This window comes from Gobius niger (assembly GCF_951799975.1).
Source record: "Gobius niger genome assembly, chromosome: 15".
Taxonomy (NCBI): Eukaryota; Metazoa; Chordata; class Actinopteri; order Gobiiformes; family Gobiidae; genus Gobius; species Gobius niger.
The window spans coordinates 6,460,313-6,482,004 of NC_136866.1; the positions used below are offsets into that span (position 1 = coordinate 6,460,313).

General features: G+C 42.7%; 1 protein-coding gene across 2 annotated transcripts in view; it reads left to right on the forward strand.

Moving 5' to 3' along the window:
* The window catches only part of nkain2 (sodium/potassium transporting ATPase interacting 2), a gene marked incomplete at its 3' end in the record, with an annotated part of 174,267 nt that overhangs the window by 80,726 nt on the left and 71,849 nt on the right, over positions 1-21,692 (forward strand). For both annotated transcript variants that reach the window (XM_079571850.1, XM_079571851.1), the window contains exon 3: positions 7,620-7,700. In XM_079571850.1, the coding sequence (XP_079427976.1) occupies positions 7,620-7,700 (81 nt within the window). The remainder of the gene's footprint in view (positions 1-7,619; positions 7,701-21,692) is intronic.

Below are 21,692 nucleotides of genomic sequence, written 5' to 3' on the forward strand. Positions count from 1 at the left end.
ACCACAAGCTTGCTGCAAGGTTAAAAATCGACCTTGAAATTTGAAAGGTTTACTCGAACATGCCCTTCAGATTTTCCTCAAAATTTGGACCTGCAGTAAGTGGTTGAAAGTAGATTGCAATTTCATCTCGCTTTTGCAGATCTTGCCTTTGCAGGGAAGCGTTCAAACTGTGTGTCAACAGTTCGCTTGGAGTTCACGTTAAAAAATGTATTCACAAATCCATTTATTTATGCCGCTAAATGCCCTAAGCTTTTGTAACAGCAACTTGTGCTCGCAAAGAAACATCAGTGGGCCTATCACCTGTTTGATCATTCTGGAGGGATGAAAGAGCCGGCTTTCTGTTCAGCGCAAAATCAAAAGACTAGACTTTACCTATGTACAGACTAATGTGGATCCAATAATAAACAATAATGGTACACGCCAACAATTAGAGCATAAGAACAGCCGTGACTTCTCTAACCATATTTAAAGGCCTATGTGGTGAAAATTACCCTGTTTTTTTTTGGAACTTCAAACACAATATAGTATGAGAACTCCACCACTGACAGCTTTGTGATGTGATGCATTGGTAAACAAAACCTTCTCCCACACCACCTCCCTGTGAGTCAGCGCTGAAGGAGTTATGTCAAAGTTCAACTCACAAAATCTGTATCGTATACTCCACATCGGTAAAGCTAACAACCTTAAAACTCTTGTGTTTAGTCGATACAGTCGCAGAAAACCACTTGCTAAACAATTATTCTGACTCCTTTAGGTTGAATATTGTTGTTCGCGTCTATTACCTACTCGCTCTCATGACCAGGGAATGTCATCCCTCATTGATGTGGCAGATGAGGGTTGATAACAATATGAATGCGCAGGTCAAGTCAACATACGATGAAAGAGCCAATCCCTGTCTTGTCAAAACTGCTTGGGTTTTGTCATAACAGAATGCACATTAGTCATTCTTTTTCTCGTTTTGTTTGGTTGCGTGGCCTCTGTGCGATTCTAAGGTCCCAACTTACCACTTGAGAACCACTGGTTTATTCACACTAACATGATACATTATCCTTCGAATTGAATCAGCATGCGGTGCGGTTTAATGAGCCACTGTATATTTGTAGAAAAAGTTCCGCGGATTTTTGACCTGCTAGTGTTTTTGCTCGGGTTTCCTCCCAGCAGAATATACATCGGTCAAAGTCTTTTATGTTTTTCGCTGCATAGCCTTTGTGACTCTGTAAGCAGTGGAAGAGGCAGTTCAGGCCATTGTGGATGCCCTGAATAAATTCTAAGCTTCAGCTGCAGAAGAGAGAATGTGTGCATACTGCATTAGCCTGGCTTTTTACTGGTCATGGTTTTATGGGAGAGTGTCACCGAGGAAAAAATAAAAAACTAAATCAACAGATGAAAGAACACGACTTCTGCAGATGACTGTGGAGATTCAGACAAGATTTAGGCTAATTAAGCCAGACAGAATTATAGTGGAAATAATGACAGCACATTATAAACGGCTGGGGCTCGTGTTGGACGATTGGGAATTAACTGGTCGGCACAAATAACATTTTCTCTCAGCAATGAATGCGCCCTATCTGGCTGCATAATGCTACAGCTTCTTTCTGAATGTAAAAAGTGTAAAGCAGTGGTTCTCAAAGTGGGGTCCGGGGCCCGCTGGGGTTCCTCAGAGGTACTATAGGGCCCCCCAAAGCTTGCCTAAAAAACAAGTACATTGAAAAATATATATATATTTTCAATGCAAATGTACATTTATTTGCTAAAATAAAACCAGTATTTAGCCTGCAGTCATTTGTAGCTTTTTATGTACTTTAATCTGTAAAATTATAACAGATATTTCCTTTGAATAAAGTAAATATTTTGTTATGGGGGCAACAAAAAAGCAACAGGAGGATAGTGTATAACAGTCTAGACGTGGCAGCGATATGATTTTTGTACCTAATACAGTTGGACATATGTCCATGCTTCTCTTCCTTTGATGCCTGTAAGTGCACTCTTCTTCAGATCAGTGCAGGGTCTGGTGTCTCGCTTGTACCAGAGTAACTTCATATTCTGAGGAGCACACTGAGCCTGAGGAGTCTGTGCCGTCTCAAGAACAAGTACTTTTATTTCAACTTTGGAAAACATTAACCATACAACATTGTTATCAAAAAACATATATTGGGCAATATTTTTTTTCATTCACACAGTTTTGAGCAAACATGTTTGGTTTGGTTGTTTCTTCTTCTGCCAAACAGCTGGATTTGGTTGCGTAGTAGATACAGTACTTCCTGGAAGTTTCCACTGCATTTTTAAAGTCCATGTTACTGCATCTGCATTTATCCCTGCTCCATCGATTTGGAGCACCAGACGAGATCTAAAAGAGCAGCTTTTACCCATCAAGTGAATTTCAATGCGCACACATTCCTTTGAATCATAAAATTTGAAATAACCCTGCAGAGGTTCACAAAAGCAGAAATAAGCTTGATTTGTCATGTCTTTGAATAATTAGCAGTTTCCAAATGTCTAAACTAGAAAATACCATATTTCAATGCTAACAGGGGAATGCTAACAAAGAGACGGGCCTCCGAAAAGGCTTTGAAAATGTAATCTGACATAATCAAGTTTTCCATTATTGTAATTTCACAGTGCGCTCCCTTTTTAGATCAGCAATAGCTGCCCTGAAGGGACAAGACTGAAAGAAATAGATAAATATTTGATGTTAGAAAGACAAGAATCCATCTTGTAAAATTCTAAAATGGAATCATCTTTTTTTTATTGCAAGAAGCTGCAGGCAACAGCAGCCATCGGGGTAAACCCTGACATTGAGACATAGAACTCTTCACCCCATAATTCATTCAGCATGGGCGATTCAGAGATCTAGAGCCAGCGCCACCAATGCACCTAACACTATCGTTCAACAAAAGGATGAAACCTTAGATGACCCACTGTAACACCGGGAGGACATGCAGACCGCCTCCATTTGTCTTCTTTTAAAAACCTGTTAAACTAAAGTGCGAAACAAAGCTTAGGCATTTTTTTTAAAGTCATTCAGATAAAGTGGTGCAAGGTTCAGTAAAAAATAAAGATGAAGATTCAGTTCACTGCGCATATTTTAAACACGTCTCGGAGCAGTAACATATAGAAAGACTGAATTATGCAAAGATCATTCTTTCAGAACATGCTTGTGGAAGTCTACACTATAGGACTAGTGTAATAAAACCCTAAAGAGACAGGATCTTCTGTTGTTCGTAAAGGATGTCACTCACACACCTAAATAGCTTTACAATTCGGGCGTTCTGCTCTCCCAAAATTTCATCCGATGGGTGGGGGAGTGACTGAATTTTGCGTTGCATTATGGGTAACGTTCAACTTCACAACTTCCGGTTCTGTGTGTCGTAGCGTTTCCGTTCGTTCTCCTTGCTTCATCTTTTTCTACAAAAGGAATACAATTCTGTAGCTGATATTTCATAATGCAGACTTTGACTGTTCCGACTCTCTACATTTGGGGCTCGTACCTCGCCTCCCCTCCTGCCTTCGGCGAACACTCAGCCACACACTGCCCCGCTGTACAGTTTCCCACCCGGCTCAGAGCCTCGAAGGCCGGGCGGGATAGCTAACCGCTGCCCCGGTGTGACAGCCTCTGATGGGCTCTCTCTGCCCAATACAACCTTATTGTGTCTGTGTTTTCAACGTGAGAACATCCAGCCATGTTTATAAATAAGTCCGTAGCCGAGCTGCTAACTGCTCGCCCGGAGCTAACTCGCTGCTTAGCAGCTAGCACGCATAGATCCAGTGAAAACAAATATTATGCACCAATAACGTCAGTAAAGCCGGTAACTATATAAAGCACATACTGAGCCGGGCTTGACACATTTACGGTTTATTGCGGACTTTTCATCAACATGAGCTGTAGGCGATTGTAGCAAGCTAACGGGGCTAACCTGGAATAACCATTGTCCACTGGCACAAATTGTCCTTTATTCGGACGTATGGACTGGATATCTGCTTAAATACTGGGGAGATCCTCGTAGACCATGGGTGTAGCTATAGTTAAAGATCCATAGGACATGACAGTAGTAAAGAGGGACAAATTAGCCCCAAAACAGCAGCTATTTTTCAGTCAGGAGCTCCTTCCTACGCTTCAGAACACATTTAAAATCACTCAGCCAAAAAATGCATGATGAAGAAGAAAAAAACATATAGAAGTCGCTCCGGAGTATAAGTCACACCAGCTATGGCAACTGCTAGGGCATGGAGGCATAACCGCACTGTTGACAAGCCTCTCCCGGCAGCACATTGTTCAAGCTCCTAATTTGCAAACTCTTTCCTCTAGCTGTAACCATCGAGCTTTTAGCGCGTGATTTTCCTTGAAAATACAGTATCCAAAGAAAGATTTGTGCTTTTTGTTAAAGGATAGCTACAGCCTATCCCGCTTCCCAAGCTTTTAGAATGTGCTATTACAGTAGAAACCCAGTGACCTTTAAAACAATGATATAATTGTAGAACAGACAGGCTGTGTTAAATAAACTGGGTAAATATTTATATAAGGAAACAAGTGCTCATACATTATTCATTGAACATTCTCTGTCTGATGTTGTATAGTAAAACAAGGTTATCTGCATTTGACATATGATAATGCTTATAGTAAATCAATGCGCTTTAAAACAGCAGCCAGATTGAATGAGACGCTTCCCTTTCGTTAACGATTAGAAGTGTCTCACGTTTCATAAAACTTGAGCCGGGTTCCCATGGGTCTCTTCTTCCACACAACTCCTACACGCGATCCCTCCCATTGGCCTCGCGCTCTCGCAAACAATGCACATACTTCCGCGGCGCTAAATGTCAAGGAAAGTTTGGTAAAGCTTAGCGCATTCAGTCGGCTTCTTAATCCCTCATTTATTTACGCCGCCTTTAAGTACACTTTGAAATCTCCGGCGCTTGGCAGTCTGTTTACGCTCCCGCCGTCTGCTTTTATTCAGGTGATTTGTGAATGTTTTTTTTTTTTGGCGCATCTAAATGACATCAAACGTGAAGTGTCGCGCCGTCTCTCCTCCCATATTTATCAAAGACTAATGGTATTTTTTTTAATTCGCAAACTATAGCCTGTCACATCCGAGGGCTATTTGAGCTGACAATACCATCAATCCCAAAGTAACTCCGGGCTGCGCATGAACTGAATAGAAAAGAAACCAATCTATTGAATATTTGGCTAATTAGCTTGAAAAGAATGAGTCACACATAAAGGCTATATTAAGTTTTTTTTTCAACACCTCAATAAGGGACTCTTCCTTTGGCTGTTTAATACTAGGACAAGAGACAAGAAAGTAGGGCTGCAAAAATCAAGATCCAAGTCTTGATCAAAGGTTTTAATTAGAAACGACAGCACTTTTACACATTTAAAATCTTATGCAAACAACAAAAATATCCTGTCTCCACGGGGTTGTGTTTTGTATAAACCCGTCTCATCCTGTGATTCAGACCTCCAGTCAAGCATTGTTTCTTGATCAAAAGTGTAGCTCGGCCCAGGCCCAGTTCTACAGGGGTGCGAAAGGATGCATTGCAACCTCATTCTGAAATGTTTGCACCCTCGATGTGAAATGAAGCCTAGGCGTTAATTCAACCTGGGAGATGATTTTCAGCATCACATACCTCCAGCCAATGATCGCTTCCGAGAGGGCCACACCCCCACCTCAGCCATCAGCATAAAAGCCGCAATCATGGTTCGTTCACTTCCCAGCTGCGCTGCGACCCGCCTCCACCCCATCTCCGCCTCTTCCATCCACGGCTTCTACCTGCTGCAGCTTCACGGGTCTTCCATACCACCGCCAGTGTCCAGGCTCCGGGGGAAAGGCATCCCTAACTACAAGCTGTTCATCCATACTGACTTTCAAACATCGATGTTACCGCCGGGGTCTGATCACCAAAACTAATATACATGTCAATAAATCTTCCTAATCGCTGCTTTTGTCTGTTTGAGTCTATCCAGGTTGAATTTCTATTTCCCGGGAGTTTAATGAGTTTAGACCAGCCCACGTGCCGTTGGAGGTTTAGCTCAACTCATGGTTTTATAATTCAAAGATTGTAGGATCGGTTCCTGCTCACGACACTTTCTCTTTTCACATGGGTCGCTGCACACATAGCCTGATACATCTCCACATTCAACACGGAGTTACAGCATGTATATGAAAAATGTATCTATGCACTTTTCTACATTGAACGCTAATGCCGCGCCTGCCTTGACTGCACTAGCCTGGCCATAGCCATCCGTAAACTCCATTCATACCTACCATTCAGCGAGCGGGGGAGGCGGGTGTGGCAGGTGACGTCAAGCATTTGCTGGTTGTAGTTTGGCAATGGCGGGGGATAAGAAAGTAATGGAAGCTCTTCGAATTATCCTCCCAGATAACCAAAAATTGAAACTGAAGCCTTGGAATATGAAAGCAATGCCCTCGAGAGTCATAATATCTTGCTTCACTCATTCAGGCACATTACATATGTCACAACCAAACGCTAGCGAAAATCCAATCCTTTCAAAGGAGTTCATCCCTCCCACCTGATAATGGAGCTCAATTGTGAAGATCATCCTTACCCAAATCTAAAGGCTTCTCGTCTGGAGAGCAACAGTATAACGCCTCATAAGAAAGAAAACTGATTGTAACTCTGTGATGCGTTGTTGGTATGGTTTTGTCACATGTTTTCGTCTCTTTTTATGAAGCTGTTTCGTCACTTTTTTGATTGACTGCGGAATTCTTCCGCAGTCAATTATTGGTTTTCATGTTCTTTATTATTATTCCTCTTCCATCTTTTTCCCGATTTTCTAGAGCTTTCAGCACCTTCATGCTTTGTGCAATTTATGCAAGTTATGCATCAAAATGTTCCGCATGTTGAGGAGAAGGGTGCTATTACTTTTGGGACTTCTGCAACTTACGGTTTTTCCGCAATCGGCCAAAATGTCGGAGATTTTTCCCATTGACTTATAATCGGGCTGCCGCAAATCCATGCTTTTCTGCACTTTTTTCTGCATTTTATGCAATTTCTGCACTTTGTGCATGTTCAGCTTATGCAACTTGTGGGTTTTGAGAAAAAATTGGCCTTCTGCAGATTTCCAGTTTTTTTATACGGGAGTTTGAAATTTTTGCATTGGTGTGTATGGGGGAATCCAGCCAATGGGGAGACTCCAGGCCTTTCAGCCATTTGATTCATCAAGCACTTTCAACAGTTTGACCAGTATATGGAATATAAAGGTTTATGCAACATTAATAATTTATGCAAAGTAACCACTTTATGGGATTTAACCAGTTAATGCATTTCAAAGCATTTATGCAACTTAAGAGTTTATGCCATTTAGGATTTATGCAAATTAACCCATTCATGCATTTTACCACTTTATGCAGTTTATACAGTTTATGCAACATGATATTTTATGCATTTTACCAGTTTATGCAAATTTGATTATGCAATTTGAAGAGTTTATGCAATTTCTGCATTCGCTTCCCGCATTTCCGCAGTCAATCGCAATGGCGTAGCCATTGCATTTCTAGTTGTTATTGATGCTTTTCTGAAGTCAAAGTAAACCTCACCTCGCCTGCGTGTAAACCTCGTCAACAGCCCTTCTCACCACCGCCCTCCTGTTCTTGTGTTTGCAGTACGCGGCCTGGCTGGTGGTGTGGATGACCTGGAACGTCTTCATCATCTGTTTTTACCTGGAGGTTGGAGATCTGTCCCGAGTAAGGGCTTTTTACTTCTTCCTTTTTTTTCTATTATATTGTTTGTGCACCCCAGTCATGCATCCTGTTCCTCCACCCGCACAGTCAGCACAGTCAACACAGGCACATCACTCATACTTAGAGAGAGGCTTTATGTAGTAAGCGCAGCGAGACACCCATTTAAATGCAACCAAATCCTCTCAATTTATATGATAATGCCGGATTCGTATCATCTTATTTTAAGCTATCTGGAAATACTGATCAAAGCCTATAACCGTTTTATACATGCATTGCAAGTTTTGATGATATAGATTTGCTGAAAGGCAAAGGAGTACAAGCAGAGCAGCAGTGTATAGCTTTTCTGTACATAAAAACAGAGGTCTACACTTGGTTTTCATCCTTTATCTTTCCTGTCTCACCCTCTGTCCCTGTGTATATGGGTCTAACTTGGATTCAAATATAATAGATATCAACAAAACTTAGAAGTAATGAGGCGGGTAGCCAGAGACAAGTTCCTTTTATGTAATTCATTTGGGTTTCTGCAGGGCATTAAAAGCCATTAAATGTAATTAAAAAGCATAAGCATTAAATCTATTTTTTGGGGGATTATGATGACATTGCTCAACATTTTTTACTGTGTAAGTTCATTGTAAATACCACAATAATGGTCTGAAACATGTGCTGTTGCAGTTTTTTGTTAAAAGGTTTCCTGCTTTGTCCAGTTCTCTTTCCTTTGTCCGATGAAACATTTGAGAATCTTAAGAAATGAATCATGCGCTGATTTTTTTTTTCTGTGTTTGTGGCAGTAAAATAAAGTATCTGGGCATTAAGAATGGTATTAAATGGAACGGAAATAGATAGAGACTCACGGTCTTTTGTGTTGGAAACGAGCCCACCCTGGTCCTTCTATGCCTGCGGGGAGCCGCGGAACATCGCAGTAGGAAATCGTAAATTTATTCAGAAGTAGAGATTCTTCTTTCAATATAACTGTATCTGTTGTGCGCACATTTAATGAAGGACATGTTTTGATTTTCTTTTTTGTAATGAATAGATAATCGTAAGATAATATAACAATGACAATCAAAATAAATGAAACTATCTTTCTCCATATCCAAAGTGTGTCCAAAAGGATTTGAAAAAAAAAAAAAGCAAAAAGTAATGACCATATTTGGATCACAGAGCGTTGTCGGGGGGATTCCGTGTGTCGTGTGGATACCAAACATATCAGTATTTGTGAGAGGATAAGCATCGGAAACACCGGCATGTTGGAGCGATTTAAGACTAAATCCCGAATCGACAAAACATCAGAGAATAAACAACGTTAAGAGTTCCGGGTCTGTCTGAGCACAATTAAACCATAACAGTTTGGTATCAGAAAAAAAAGTTTTGGTTCTACTGGTAAAATAAAATCCAGTTTTGATGCTGTTGGTCCAGAGACAGCATTAAAGGAAGTGACTTGGATGATTCAGCTCAAATAAATGATTTTTTCCCCCCATTTTTCTGAATGTTTGCCCCATTTTAATACTAATATTTCCCCACATTCTTTTTCCAGTTTTTCCCAATTTGATTACAATTTTTTGCATATTTTCACCCCAATTTTTTTTCTTGTTCTCCCAATTTTGTCCCCTCATTTTCACCCATTTTTAACACTGATATTTGTCCTACTTTCCTAATTTCCTTTTCTTTATTTTTTGCAAAAGTTTAATCTCGGATGGATCCACCTTCTGATCACTGAACCACCGGAGCCTCTGCCGCCTCCCGCTGTTTCATTCACTGTATTCGGTGATATTTACTCACATTGCATGCATAGTTAAATATCATAAGGTAAATGTCAGATAGAAGAATTGTTCAGCAGGTTTACATTATGTCGCCGTCGCCAAGGTGACGCTTGACATTAAAAGACATCAGACGGAGAAAATATTCCAGTAAATAAATATAATCTTCATGAAGTGAGAAATGTGTGAAGAAAAGGGCGACAAGATGCTAAATATGTTCTTAAAAAGTAGCAGGCGGCAACAGTAGATATTTTGGTATATTGGTAGCGTTGAAGTAGAGTGCCCTAGATACACTTTATAAATTGAAGTCGGAAAGTAATAAAAAAGTTGGAAGCTACAGTGGAGGCTGCAGTCTGCTTTGGTCTTATGAACAAAACCAAGACGGCTTTATAGTACACCCACAAACTAAACACAAGTTAATCTAAAAGGCTCATATCATGCAAAATCCACTTATTTATGTATGTGCACAGATTAGCCTGTTATAAAAGCTAAAAATTCATTTCATTTTCAGTTTCATTTCTGCTCCTCTGCTCTGGTCACTGGACTATAAGTCGCTCCGGAGTATTCACCTTATTCCGGAGGCTCGCGTGGGCGCCGCCATGAATTGTGCCCGCCCCTTTTCTCCTATGTGTTAACATGGGGCTGGAGAAGTCCACATAAAATCAGTCACTACACGAAAACAAAGCCGTTTTTCGGCCGTGCAGAGAAACGGTGCAGTGTTGACATGTCGGTGCAAATGAACATTGGCCATTTTACACAAATCAATCGACTAAACATCAGATTTGAGCGAATATTTTCCCTCGTTCTCCGTTAAAATGAATGGGCTTCGCGCTCGACTGGAAGTGTCTGGACAACGGAAGTGCCGAGACAACACAAAAGTGGCAAAAGTGGCAAAAGTGGGCGGGGCGGAATAAGGTGAATAGAGTTCGGGAATGTGACGTCATATCGTTAAGCATTATTAGCAGCAATTGTAAACTAATGGAGATTTTAAAAGTCAAAATACTGGAGTTATTGTTCACATTAAAACACTTGGACACCACAGTATGAGATGTATTTACCAGCAGTAACTCAGCAGCTAATGTTAGTCAATGGAAATGTATGCTAACGGCTGCAAAGATGGGAGATCTCCATGGTAACTGTAGATTTTCCTGAACTCTATTCACCTTATTCCGGACGTTCGCGTGGGCGCCGCCATGAATTGTGCCCGCCCCTTTTCTCCTATGTGTTAACATGGGGCTGGAGAAGTCCGCATAAAATCAGTCACTACACGAAAACAAAGCCGTTTTCAGGCCGCCCAGAGAAACGCTGCAGTGTCGACATGTTGGTGCAAATGAACATCGGACATTTTACACAAGTCAATCGACTAAACATCAGATTTGAGCGGAGAATATTTTCCCTCGTTCTCCGTTAAAATGAACGGGCTTCGCGCTCGACCGGAAGTGTCAGGAAAACAGAGGCGCCGAAAGTGGCAAAAGTGGGCGGGGCGGAATAAGGTGAATAAGAAGCATTAGCCAAAAAATGCCTAATGAAGAAAATAACAACAGTCGTACGGTATGCTAACGTAACACATTGATGGTTAGCTAAAGGAAGCATAAACAACGGACTAAATAGGTGTCTGCTATGTTAACGTCACATAAACAGTTCAGATAACTATATCATAAGAACATACCAAACCTTCTCGATCTCACTCCAAATCACTAAATCCATTGAAATCTTCATCCTCTGTGTCACTTCTGAACAATCGCCTTGGCAACGACCTGGGCACGGAGGCGTAATTGCACCATTGACAAACCTCTTCCGGCAGCACGTTTTTCAACCTCTCATTCGTTCCTGTAGCTGTGGCCATCTAGCTCTTAGCCTACGATTAGCTTTGTTTTGTTTTCTTTCTCCGCTTCTCGCTCACTCCACACTTTCTTTCTGCTGCTCGACTAGCCTGCAGCGCCCTCTAGCGGCGTGTGAAATTATACAAACTATGAAAAACAGTGCGCCGGAAAATACGGTACCTATAACGACCGTTGTATAGCTGGAGATGATGCAATAGTGTGTCTGAATCACAAGAGAGAATCTTCACATCATCTCATTTGGGCATTTAATTTGACAAGGCTTTGAATTCTTCTTCTTATTACTATTGTTGTCGACAGTCTGCACTCGCTAAATATTTACCAAAAGAGTCGTTGCGCCGCAGTAAATTTGAAATGCGGATAATCAACTTGGACAATTAATTAGGGCCAATCAGCGCGTTCATAAACAGAACAAATCGCTTGATGGAAATGTTGATTATCGTTGATTACAGTCTGTCGCATGAAGCTTGTATAAATCGCTTTCATAGACTGTAAATTATGCATTGATAGTTACACAAGATCAAGCTATTTTTCCATCTACTCCTTTATGTAACGTTGCGTTCAATATGCAAATAATCCGGTGGCGTTTTTAAAAGGAAAGGTAATCAACTATGAAATGAAAATGCAGCTGAAATAAAATCACGCCTGTACGTTTTACACCGCCGTACAGCGTCTCCTGTTGGCTTCCTGTTTAGTTTGCCTCATAATGGCATGGTTGGATGCACTTCCCACATATGCAGATGGGAAAGCTTGTTAGTGGAGCTCCATCCCACTGTTTAGCAGCTGAATGCCTTCTGCTTTACCATACCCATTACTGTGCATCATATTTATACAGGTAGGATTGGTTTAGGCAGCTGGAATAACTCCTGCAGTGCTGTGGATAATGGCTAAAGGATCAGCAAAACTCGAGTTTTGTAATGTATTAATTAGGGTTGTTCCCATACTGCTGTCAGATTTCATGCTGATACCACAAACTTTTCAGGAATCCGTGTCAGTGATTACCTGAAACAAAACCTATTCATTACTATGTTGTGTTTTTGTAGAAGAGGACGGTACAGATGCAAGCTGCAGCTGTTTACTGTACGCTCACATCAGCTTTAAAACTGTTGACGCTCTGCAGACACCTCCAATAATCGCTGATGTACATTTATGGTGCCTTTTTTGCCTTGATTTAATCTTTAGAGTGGAAGCAGAACATTGCTTTGTTTATGATGCATAATGTGCTCATGGGCTTAGCAGGCTTTTCACAGGCTTCGCTATTTTTATTCACATGCCCTGGTATGGACTGGTGCTTGGTATCGGCTTCTACTCTGAGCCGTATTGATATCAGATTGGAAAAAAATGGCATTGGGAAAAACATTAGCAGCCGTACGAGATTTGATTTCGAGGTCGAGGTGGGCACTTGTTTGCCTGTTTATAAGAGTAAGGCTACAAAATCTCAAGCTAGTACATTGAGTTGAATATGGATGGATTTTTTCGCTTGTGGCCTGGTTTGACGAATACGAACACATTAGAAAGTCGTGGTAGTGTTACTGGACCGATCTACACCCAGACTGATAGGCCCTGTCCAAACGAAGTCAAGCTGAGGACCAAACGCAAAGAGATATTATCAATCCAGTGTATCGTCCATACGAGCCCGGCGATTTGGGGGTCTGTAAACAAACATTTTCCAAACTAGGTCCCAGAGTGGAAAGATCTCAAAACGCCGTTTACGTGGCTCCGTTGTTAAGACATCTCCACAACTTTTACTAAAGCGATGACATCACAGCTCCAGAGTGGTGTCTGTGATCCATAATCTACTGACCTTATAATGAGTTTTACTCATGGCCTATGATGGTTTGACTCCGCTCCTCTTTGCTCCACAGCTGTCTGCGAGCCACAGGTGACAACACGTAGAAAAACACGGTCAGTCTGTGTTTTTGGACTGACAGTAAAAGTCACTGACAGGTTTTTCAGCTTTAGTCCCGTTACATCTGAAGAATAAACTCTCCACCTTGTCTCTTCTGTAGATCGTAAATCCTTGAATCAGTTTTATTTTCGCTGTTTACATTCCACATAAGTTTCCTGCGCACAGCATCACAGCGCCTCACACAGACCTGAGGCGACCCATGTGGAGGCACACATTTACTGAGCAGGCTTCATGCTTACAAACAAAGTTTCTGAAAATATAAGCGTTTTGTCTTCGTGTGGATGTGGCCATAGACAAACATGCACATTCACACATGTGGGGAATTTAAAAGCAGCTCTCCGTGTTTTAGGCATATATAGTGGCTTAATGCAGTTTTTGTATGAACTTGTTTTGCGAAAAATGCACACACATAGCTATACTCGCACCCGAGAGCTTATTGTTTTGGCGCGGACGCATTGCCAATTGATTCACAAAGCACTTAAACCACACAATGGTATAAACGTTGTGTGACTAATTCTCTCCGGTGATCCTTCTGTGGCGTATTTTGAAGTCGAGCAGCAGAAAAGACCCACACTAAAAGAAAACAGCCACTATTTGAGATGTTTTCAGGAAACCAAACGTGCTGATATGATATTGTCAGGCTTCTTGTCTTTGTAGTGGGAACATGGCCTTCTTGCGTTTATGGCGCTGAAGATTTAAGACCCTCGCGCCCTTTTGCAATGATAAAACCAGCCTAATAGTGTCTCAGGGGTTAATTAGATGGCCTGCTTTCACTGGTCGGTATATATTATCACACCACACAGTAAACTTTATTGTGGCCCGTAATTCTCGGTACAAACGAGCACTCCACTTCCCCCCCCCCCAGACCAAAACCAACGGCAGCTGCTGCGTAACGAGCGCGATCCGGCCCGTTAATCAGCGCAACCTTGATCAATTATCCACGACGCACCAATCAGGGGGTTCGGCGCACGGGAAAACGGCCACCGAGCTGAAGGGCGCGGCGACCCTGACCCAGTTCGCCGGATAGCGAGTTAGCGCCGGGGAGTCTCCGAACGTCCCACCTCCGGCAGCTGTTGCGGCCCGCACAGATCCATCACCTACATTTCCAGGGCTTGTTTACTGACCTGAGGGCTATTATTACACCGGGCCGGAGCGCAGGCACAACAAGTGAGTCCGCACAGGTGGAGACGGAGTGTATATGCAGTGCACAGGTGGCTGCTCAGGCCAGACAAAACGGGGTTTAATGAGGACACGCCGTGTAGCATGTTGGCTAAACTACATTGGAGAAGGTTGTGCCTGTTACGTATGTGGCCTTTCTTTTATTAGCACAATCTGGGGTGTTTTTAGACTTTTGGGAGTGGCCTGGAGAGTTCTTACTTTGGGTGGCAACAGAACAGGGCCATGCGTTGAAGGCAGGGGTGTCCAAACTCTTTTCATTGAGGGCCCCATATTGAATTGTACACAAGGTGGAGGGCCACATATCGGTGGTCACTGCTTTCAAACATTAGGAAGGGCCCGTCTAAGAGAGGTTTACTCCTCAGACCCTTATTTAGGCTCAAAACCCCACAAAATAAGATCTTTGTCTCTGAGGCTATGATCATGTAAAATTATTAAACTTGTTGTAAAAAGTACCATCTCTGGAGGTTTGTACCAATTAAACAAAAAGCCTGAGGGCCGCCCCGGGCCGCACTTTGGTCACCCCTGGTTTAAGGCTTTAAGCAAAATTGAAAACTATTCCCCTTTATCCGTAACTCTGGAAATGGGAAATTAAAATGTTACTCGCCATTGCAGAGAGGGATATTCTACATTGTGCCACAACCCAATTACACAATAGATATTTTTTCCTGCTCAACTTGGCTGTAAATACTGCTTAAGTGGCGTTAGCCCGCAATTAGCTTTGCCCGCTAGCCTGTTAGCTTCTGCTGATCAACAATAAAGCTGTAGACCGAATACAGTGAGGACTTACCTGCACCATGTCAAAAACCTCAGAAATGTGAGCCAAATGTGATTTTGTTGGCAACTGAGAGCAGCGAGGGAGATGTTTTCCATTAGTGTGTATTGGGGCTGCCGGGTCGGAGGCAGGGAAATTTGCAAGTCTGGTTTTCTAGCCAGAGACACCAAGGGGAGTTGAAATCATCCCATTAACACTTGCATTAGAGGGTCTACGAAGAGGATTTAGTAAGTTAAAAAACTGACTTAGTTCTCCTTTAACCAGGAAAGTCACACTCGGATTCAGTTGTTTTTCAGAAGACAAGCTGTGCGCGTCTTTTGTGCGAAGTCATTGAAATAGTGCTGACAACACCGATCACGTTTACCTTCAAGCACCCCACTGATTTCATAGCTGACACAATATTACTGCGCTTTAGCAGCTTTTCTATTCAGTCCCCGGCTTGAATTTTATAGAACCGAGGCATTAGAGTTCAACCCACGCGGATACACAGAGGGTAATGCATTCTGCACTTCAAGAGTAAAACTGAAAATCTCCCACTTTCTTTACATTTCTCCCCGTTATCCCTCTCACCCGCTCCCCCCCTTCATCCCCGCGCCTCCTCGCTCGCTCGCTCGCTCTCCGTGTAACTGATCCCTCCTCTCCCTCGGCTCAACCTGTAATCAAGTCTTTTTCATGTTGTTTTGCTAAGTGCCGTGTCCCGCTGCACTATACTCTTATTCGCACTCGCCGATATCCTTTAGAAGGTTCCCATGCTCTTGGAGAAAAAGCGCACCAGTCAAGGGCCTACTCATGAGTGTGTATATGGGCTAAAAAAGCAAACTCCAAAGTAGGCATCTGAGTTGCAAATTTAGGGCATTACTTCGGGGTCATTTGACTAAAGCGAGTGCGACAGAGTGCATTTTTCTTCATTTCGCGCGTGTGTTTATGAAGGAGATGGATAATCAGTGGAGCTTTGATTTGGACCACATCATCGCTGACTTAGATTTGTACTCAGCCTTTGATGTAATTTTCCGCTGCCCACGTCCTATTTTATACATGACTAATCTTGATTTTTTTTTTCTCTCTCCCCGTCTTCCGAGCGAAGAAGTAGAGCGCTAACTGGGCTGTCAAGGAGGTGAAGTGATGGGGAGCAGATATTAAATGCCTCGCCTCCCCCTTCCAAATTTATACAACAAAACGCCAGTCTTTCCGAAGTTGATGTTGGTTGTTTGCGGGCGAATAACTGGGATTGCATTGGCTCGGTTTTAGATTTTGTTTTTGTTTTATTGACATGCATTCTACTTAGCATTTGATGGATGTCTTGGTTATCTAAAATAACATTAGACTAAGCACATGCTAGTGGTTATGTCTCTCCTCGCACATCGCTGCCTTTCACACGGAGGTTTCCAATCTCATATAACCATTGGACCAAAACATAACCCAAAAAAAAACAAGTGAGTGATATCCAATCAAATAGTGCGTCATTCAGACCAGACAGACAAGTGTGTGCTTCAGCCATTTTCAATTACACATCCTTCCTGGCCAAATGCTGGAGGCCGTTGTTATAAAAGCATGCCTTGAATATCAAACCAAAGAAAATTATGTCATTTGTCCAGTAGAATAGAGCACATTGTATGAGTTTAAATATTTTACGATTGCGTCCTTTTAATATACACTGCCAGACCTAAAGAAATTCACTACAAAAAAGGTCACATTGGCATGGTTTCAATATGCTTCTGCAACGTCAGATGTGGACAAATTTTTGACTGTGCTTTCTCGTTCGAACGTAATATCAAGTTGTTAGAATGAATGATGAGAATTGTTCAAAATGAATAAATAACAACAATATCAATTATTAAATACGCTTTACTTTAGGCGCGGGAGTGGGGTGGCGTCACTGCAGCGCCTCCTCTGGGCTCCCGTGGGTCAGTGCCCTGTCGCTGCGACTGGACTGCTGCTCCTGGCGCAGACGGTTCCTCAAAGGGGGTTTCCACACATCTGTACCCAGCCTTATGTATCTATGTATTTTATTCTCTGTGTGTGTGTGTGTGTTCTTGTACTTGACCAGTTTGAGTTTTTAACCAACAGAGTGAGGACATTTTTGAAAAGTGAGGGCATTTTGTCTTCATTTATTTGAAGGACTGTTTGAGGTTCAGGATGTGGTTTTAGGTTTTAGGGTTAGAATTGGGTTAAGATTAGAGTTAGGGTTAGGGTTAGGATCAAGGTTAGGTGCTTAGGGTTAGGGGTTAGGGTCTGGGTAATACATCATGTCTATGAGTGTCCTCACTAAGATAGAAGTACAAGATTGCGTGTGTGTGTGTGTTACTGAGTGAGGGGTGTGCATAGACGGTGGGGTAAAAGTGTGAGTGTGTGTGTGTGTAACGTTTGTATATATATATATAGTTTTAAATGTATTAATCTGTAAAGAACTTTGTGATACCTTTCAGTATGAAAAGCGCTTTAAAAAGTTTGATTGATGGATAAGCAACGTGTAATGTTGGGCGCAATTGCGGATGCCCATACCCTGTGGTATTACGGGGAAAAGGTCATGTTTTTAGCATTTAGCCTACACTCTAAGAAGTCCTTCAAACGGCGACTTTGTGTTTTGGTCTGGCAGTGTAGTTATATCAGACCATTTTGCAAATCAATCTACATTTCAGAACTTCCAGCTCATATATAAAAACTAAAGATAATTTTGCCATGTGAAAATCAGCTTCTCTGTGTTGATATCCCTCAAATGTTAATCACGATGCAAATTATCAAGTGAATGAGTCTAGTTCGTTGTCATAGGATGATGCTAAGGCCACATAACTGCACAGTTTATGAGAATTTGGCCGTGGAGTAGTTTCCTTCTCTGTCATGCATCTCACCTCAGACCTGGAGAGAAATCTATTTAGGGGTTTTAATCGCGCTACGGGCATCGCCAGGCTGAGCTCTGCATACAAACTAAGTGATTGTTTCAGAAAGGGGAAACATTGCATCGAGTAAACAATCTCATTCAATTCCCCGCTCAGTGACAGACTGGTGTTTGTAGCTCGATGCCAAAAAAAAAAAAAAAAAAAATGTGCACAACGCATCCAACTGCATATTTTATGTCGGGTGTTTGAAGTGCAAATACTCCCTGTGTGTCGTCACAAGAGGCAAGTCAGGGAGATTAGCGCGGCAAAAAGTTGTGAGATTCGCCAAAAGGCCCTTGACACTTGTTGACGAGACGAGGAGGAGACAGCGAGCAGCGGCTAAAAAGGTGGCCGGAGCAGACAGGCCGAGGGGGTGGGAGACCTGTCAGACGGGATTTTTAGCGGAGGTTGAGATGTTTCGCCGGAGGAGCGGACAGGGGACGAAGATTGAGGTGAGGCGGAAGGCGCTGGTTTCTTGTGGAGATGTCACGGCAGCCGGACGTTGTTATGACCACTGTGAGTCACGTCGGCAGGCCTGGCCCGACCGAGTGAGTGATTCCATCAATTATTCACTAACTGTGACCAGAGCAGCGGCAGTCGCTAACAGTCTTACGCCCAATTTATATGATAATGCGGTGTGTCTTCATGGATCATTCGCCCTCACGAGGAGTTATGTGTGTCGCGCTAATGCAGCGTTGAGTTATTTCACCACTTGAAAGTATATATGAATAAACTGTTATTTGTTCAATTCTGAAATGGCCGTCCTTGACATTCTGTCTGTGTCGGGAAGTACGGCGGCTTTTGGGTAATTTTCAAAGGAAATTATTTGAATACACACTTCTTGTTGAATACACTCCTTAGCTTGTCTTGTGCGCTGTCAGCCTAATTCAATTGCCATGATCAAAACAGTCAAAAGAAGTTTCTCCAGCTCACAGCACTTCTTCTCTGAGGCACTCATTCCTATTGGGGTTTAATTTGTATCCAATTTTTCCATAGATTGGAGCAACATCTACGTCACATAAGTGGCGCCAAAAGGTTACCGGAGCTCTCGTCCATTGAAATGAATGAGGTTGAAAGTTGTATTTGTTTTATGTATTTATCGAATGTGAAAAAGAAGCCATGGAAGTGATTTCTTGCTTCAGGTAATTCACAGAGAAGAACGTTTTAAACCCACTGTGATCATGACGTCAGCGATATTTGCATGTGTAATTTTTTACACTGGTTGCTTTATAATGTCATTACAGTTTCAGCTTATAGTTTGTCCATTTTATATAATCCATCCATCCATCCATCTTCTTCCACTTTTCCGTTTCCGGGTCATGGGGGCAGCTGTTGGAGTTGCCCAAATCACATCGCACCAGCCCCCAATGGCTCCTCCTGCAGGTGGTGGGTCCACGGAAGGACGGCCTCACGATTAACCGAGCCTGTTGGTCTCTTATAAGGGGCTTCTGAAGCCCCTTATAAGAGACCTGATTTTATATTATCATTAAATTAAAATCATGCAGCTACGGTGTAGTTTTGTAGCTCATGAGAGCAAATGTTTCATGGTTCATTCAGCAGCTAATCTACTAGCTAGCTGCTATTGCTAACACTAATGTGTGTTTTAAAACCCATAGAATCGTTAATTACGCCCAACGCTGAGCACCTTTATAAGTCTGAATATTTACGGATTAAAGACGTCACAAAGTGCATAATGCACGGCCACAATGTGGAGATGTTTCCTCAATAATGAGCCCTAACACAGAGGAGCAATCAATAAACTTGCTCATATCATTTTACACAAAAAAATAATCTTCTGATCGTCTTCTGTGTCCGTAATCAAGAACAGCCATCTTCAATATAAATATTTTACCCTCAGAACTAGAAATGACCCCTGTTCCCACATACACACCAATGCCATTTTTAATTCTTGATTCCCCCCCACCCCTCCTGGAACCGCCACCTTAACGTGGTGGAGGGGTTTGAGCGCCCGAATGATCCTGGGAGCTCTGTTGTCGGGGGCTTCGTGCCCCTGGTAGGGTCTCCCATGGCAAACTGGTCCTAGGGGACGGATCAGACAAAGAGCAGTTCAGAAGCCCCTTATGAGAGACCAACAGGCCCGGTTAAAATCGTGAGGCCGTCCTTCCGTGGACCCACCACCTGCAGGAGGAGCCATAAGGGGCTGGTGCAATGTGATCTGGGCAGCTCCAACAGCTGCCCCCACGACCCGGCAACGGACAAGTGGAAGAAAATGGATGGATGGATGGATGGATGGATGGATGGATCCCCCCCAAAAAAGGGGGCGTGGCTCAGCAAAAGTTCCCGGATGTTGCTCCCATCTATGAGTAGTTTTGCAAGTCACAAAGACAATCGAATGATCCAAAGGCTGCCTGCCAAGAACCACACAACAGCCTTGAAAGTGCTGTGTTGTAGCTCATTTTGGACGTGTGAGAATATAACTTTCGGGAAATGTAAGCTCACCATTCACGCCGTCTGACATTGGGAGTAAGGCAGAAACCGCTGGCAGCGAGACAGATGAGCTCATCAACTCACCCACACATGAAGGCCACAGAAGCTTCTCCCTTGTTATAAGTCAGTGGCATTGACAGTAGATCCCCACACCGCCACCTACTGCCATGGAGTGTGCACCACAAGGCAAAACAAGCAGCCTATACTTTTTTTTCTTCGGAACCTCTATTTAATATTGCATTTATTTTTCAAATGCAGTAGAGAAAAAGCCAAGGCAACGAATCCTCCGAAGCTCAACTTTAATTTGTTATTTACCGCCTCTGCCCTTACAATTCTGCTGTTCTGTCTCACCAAATTGTGTACTCCTTGTGTATTTGAAGGCTAATCGAGTCGGCTAAATTCGAATTGTTGTTTCTCCTAACTGATTTTCATGACAAGCTAATTCTTTTACTAAGGGCTACCAAGGCAAAGATGATTAAAAATATGGCATCAACGGCTTTGCGCACATCAGTATGTCTTGGACAGAAATATTTCCCATTAAAACGTCAAAGAAAAGAGTAACTAATCATTCCGCGGAGCTCTGTTTTTTCCTGTGACTGATGTGTAATAGCTTATTGCACACTGTCTTTCCAAATTGACTTTTTTTTTTCATCAGCTGTCTCCCACCCGGACGTTTTTAGCGTCTTCAGCTGTTTGAAGCCCCCCCCCCCCCCCTCTCCATCAGATATGTATCTCAGGCTTCTGTAAGGCTTCCCCGTAGAGCCCCGCCATTGCGATAAGGTGTACATCCTTGTTGTGACAGTAATTTGAGTTGCCTACCCAAAGATTCACTGTATATCACTCTGTCACACTCCCCCATCTTTCCCCCCCCTCCTATCACTCTGCGGCTGCACTATCTAATATAGCAGGAATGCCATAAAATTACAAAGTTTGAAAAGATTTGTGATGCGGCGTCCTTGACAGATTTCGGCGAGCAGGGCCCGGCGGAGAGAGGGAAGACTGGCACCAAAAAACAGTCTCTCACACATAAACAGAGCATATCCACAAATGCGGTTCTAGACAGGGAAGTGTCAGTATTCCATGGAAACACGTCAATCACCGACTTCGAGGGTGGGCCGCTGTTTGGGACGCTCATCCGGCTTCTGTTTGCATACAGTGTGTCAACAAAAGTGTGTGGGCACATACTGTAAGTGTCTGTTATGTTTGGATCGCC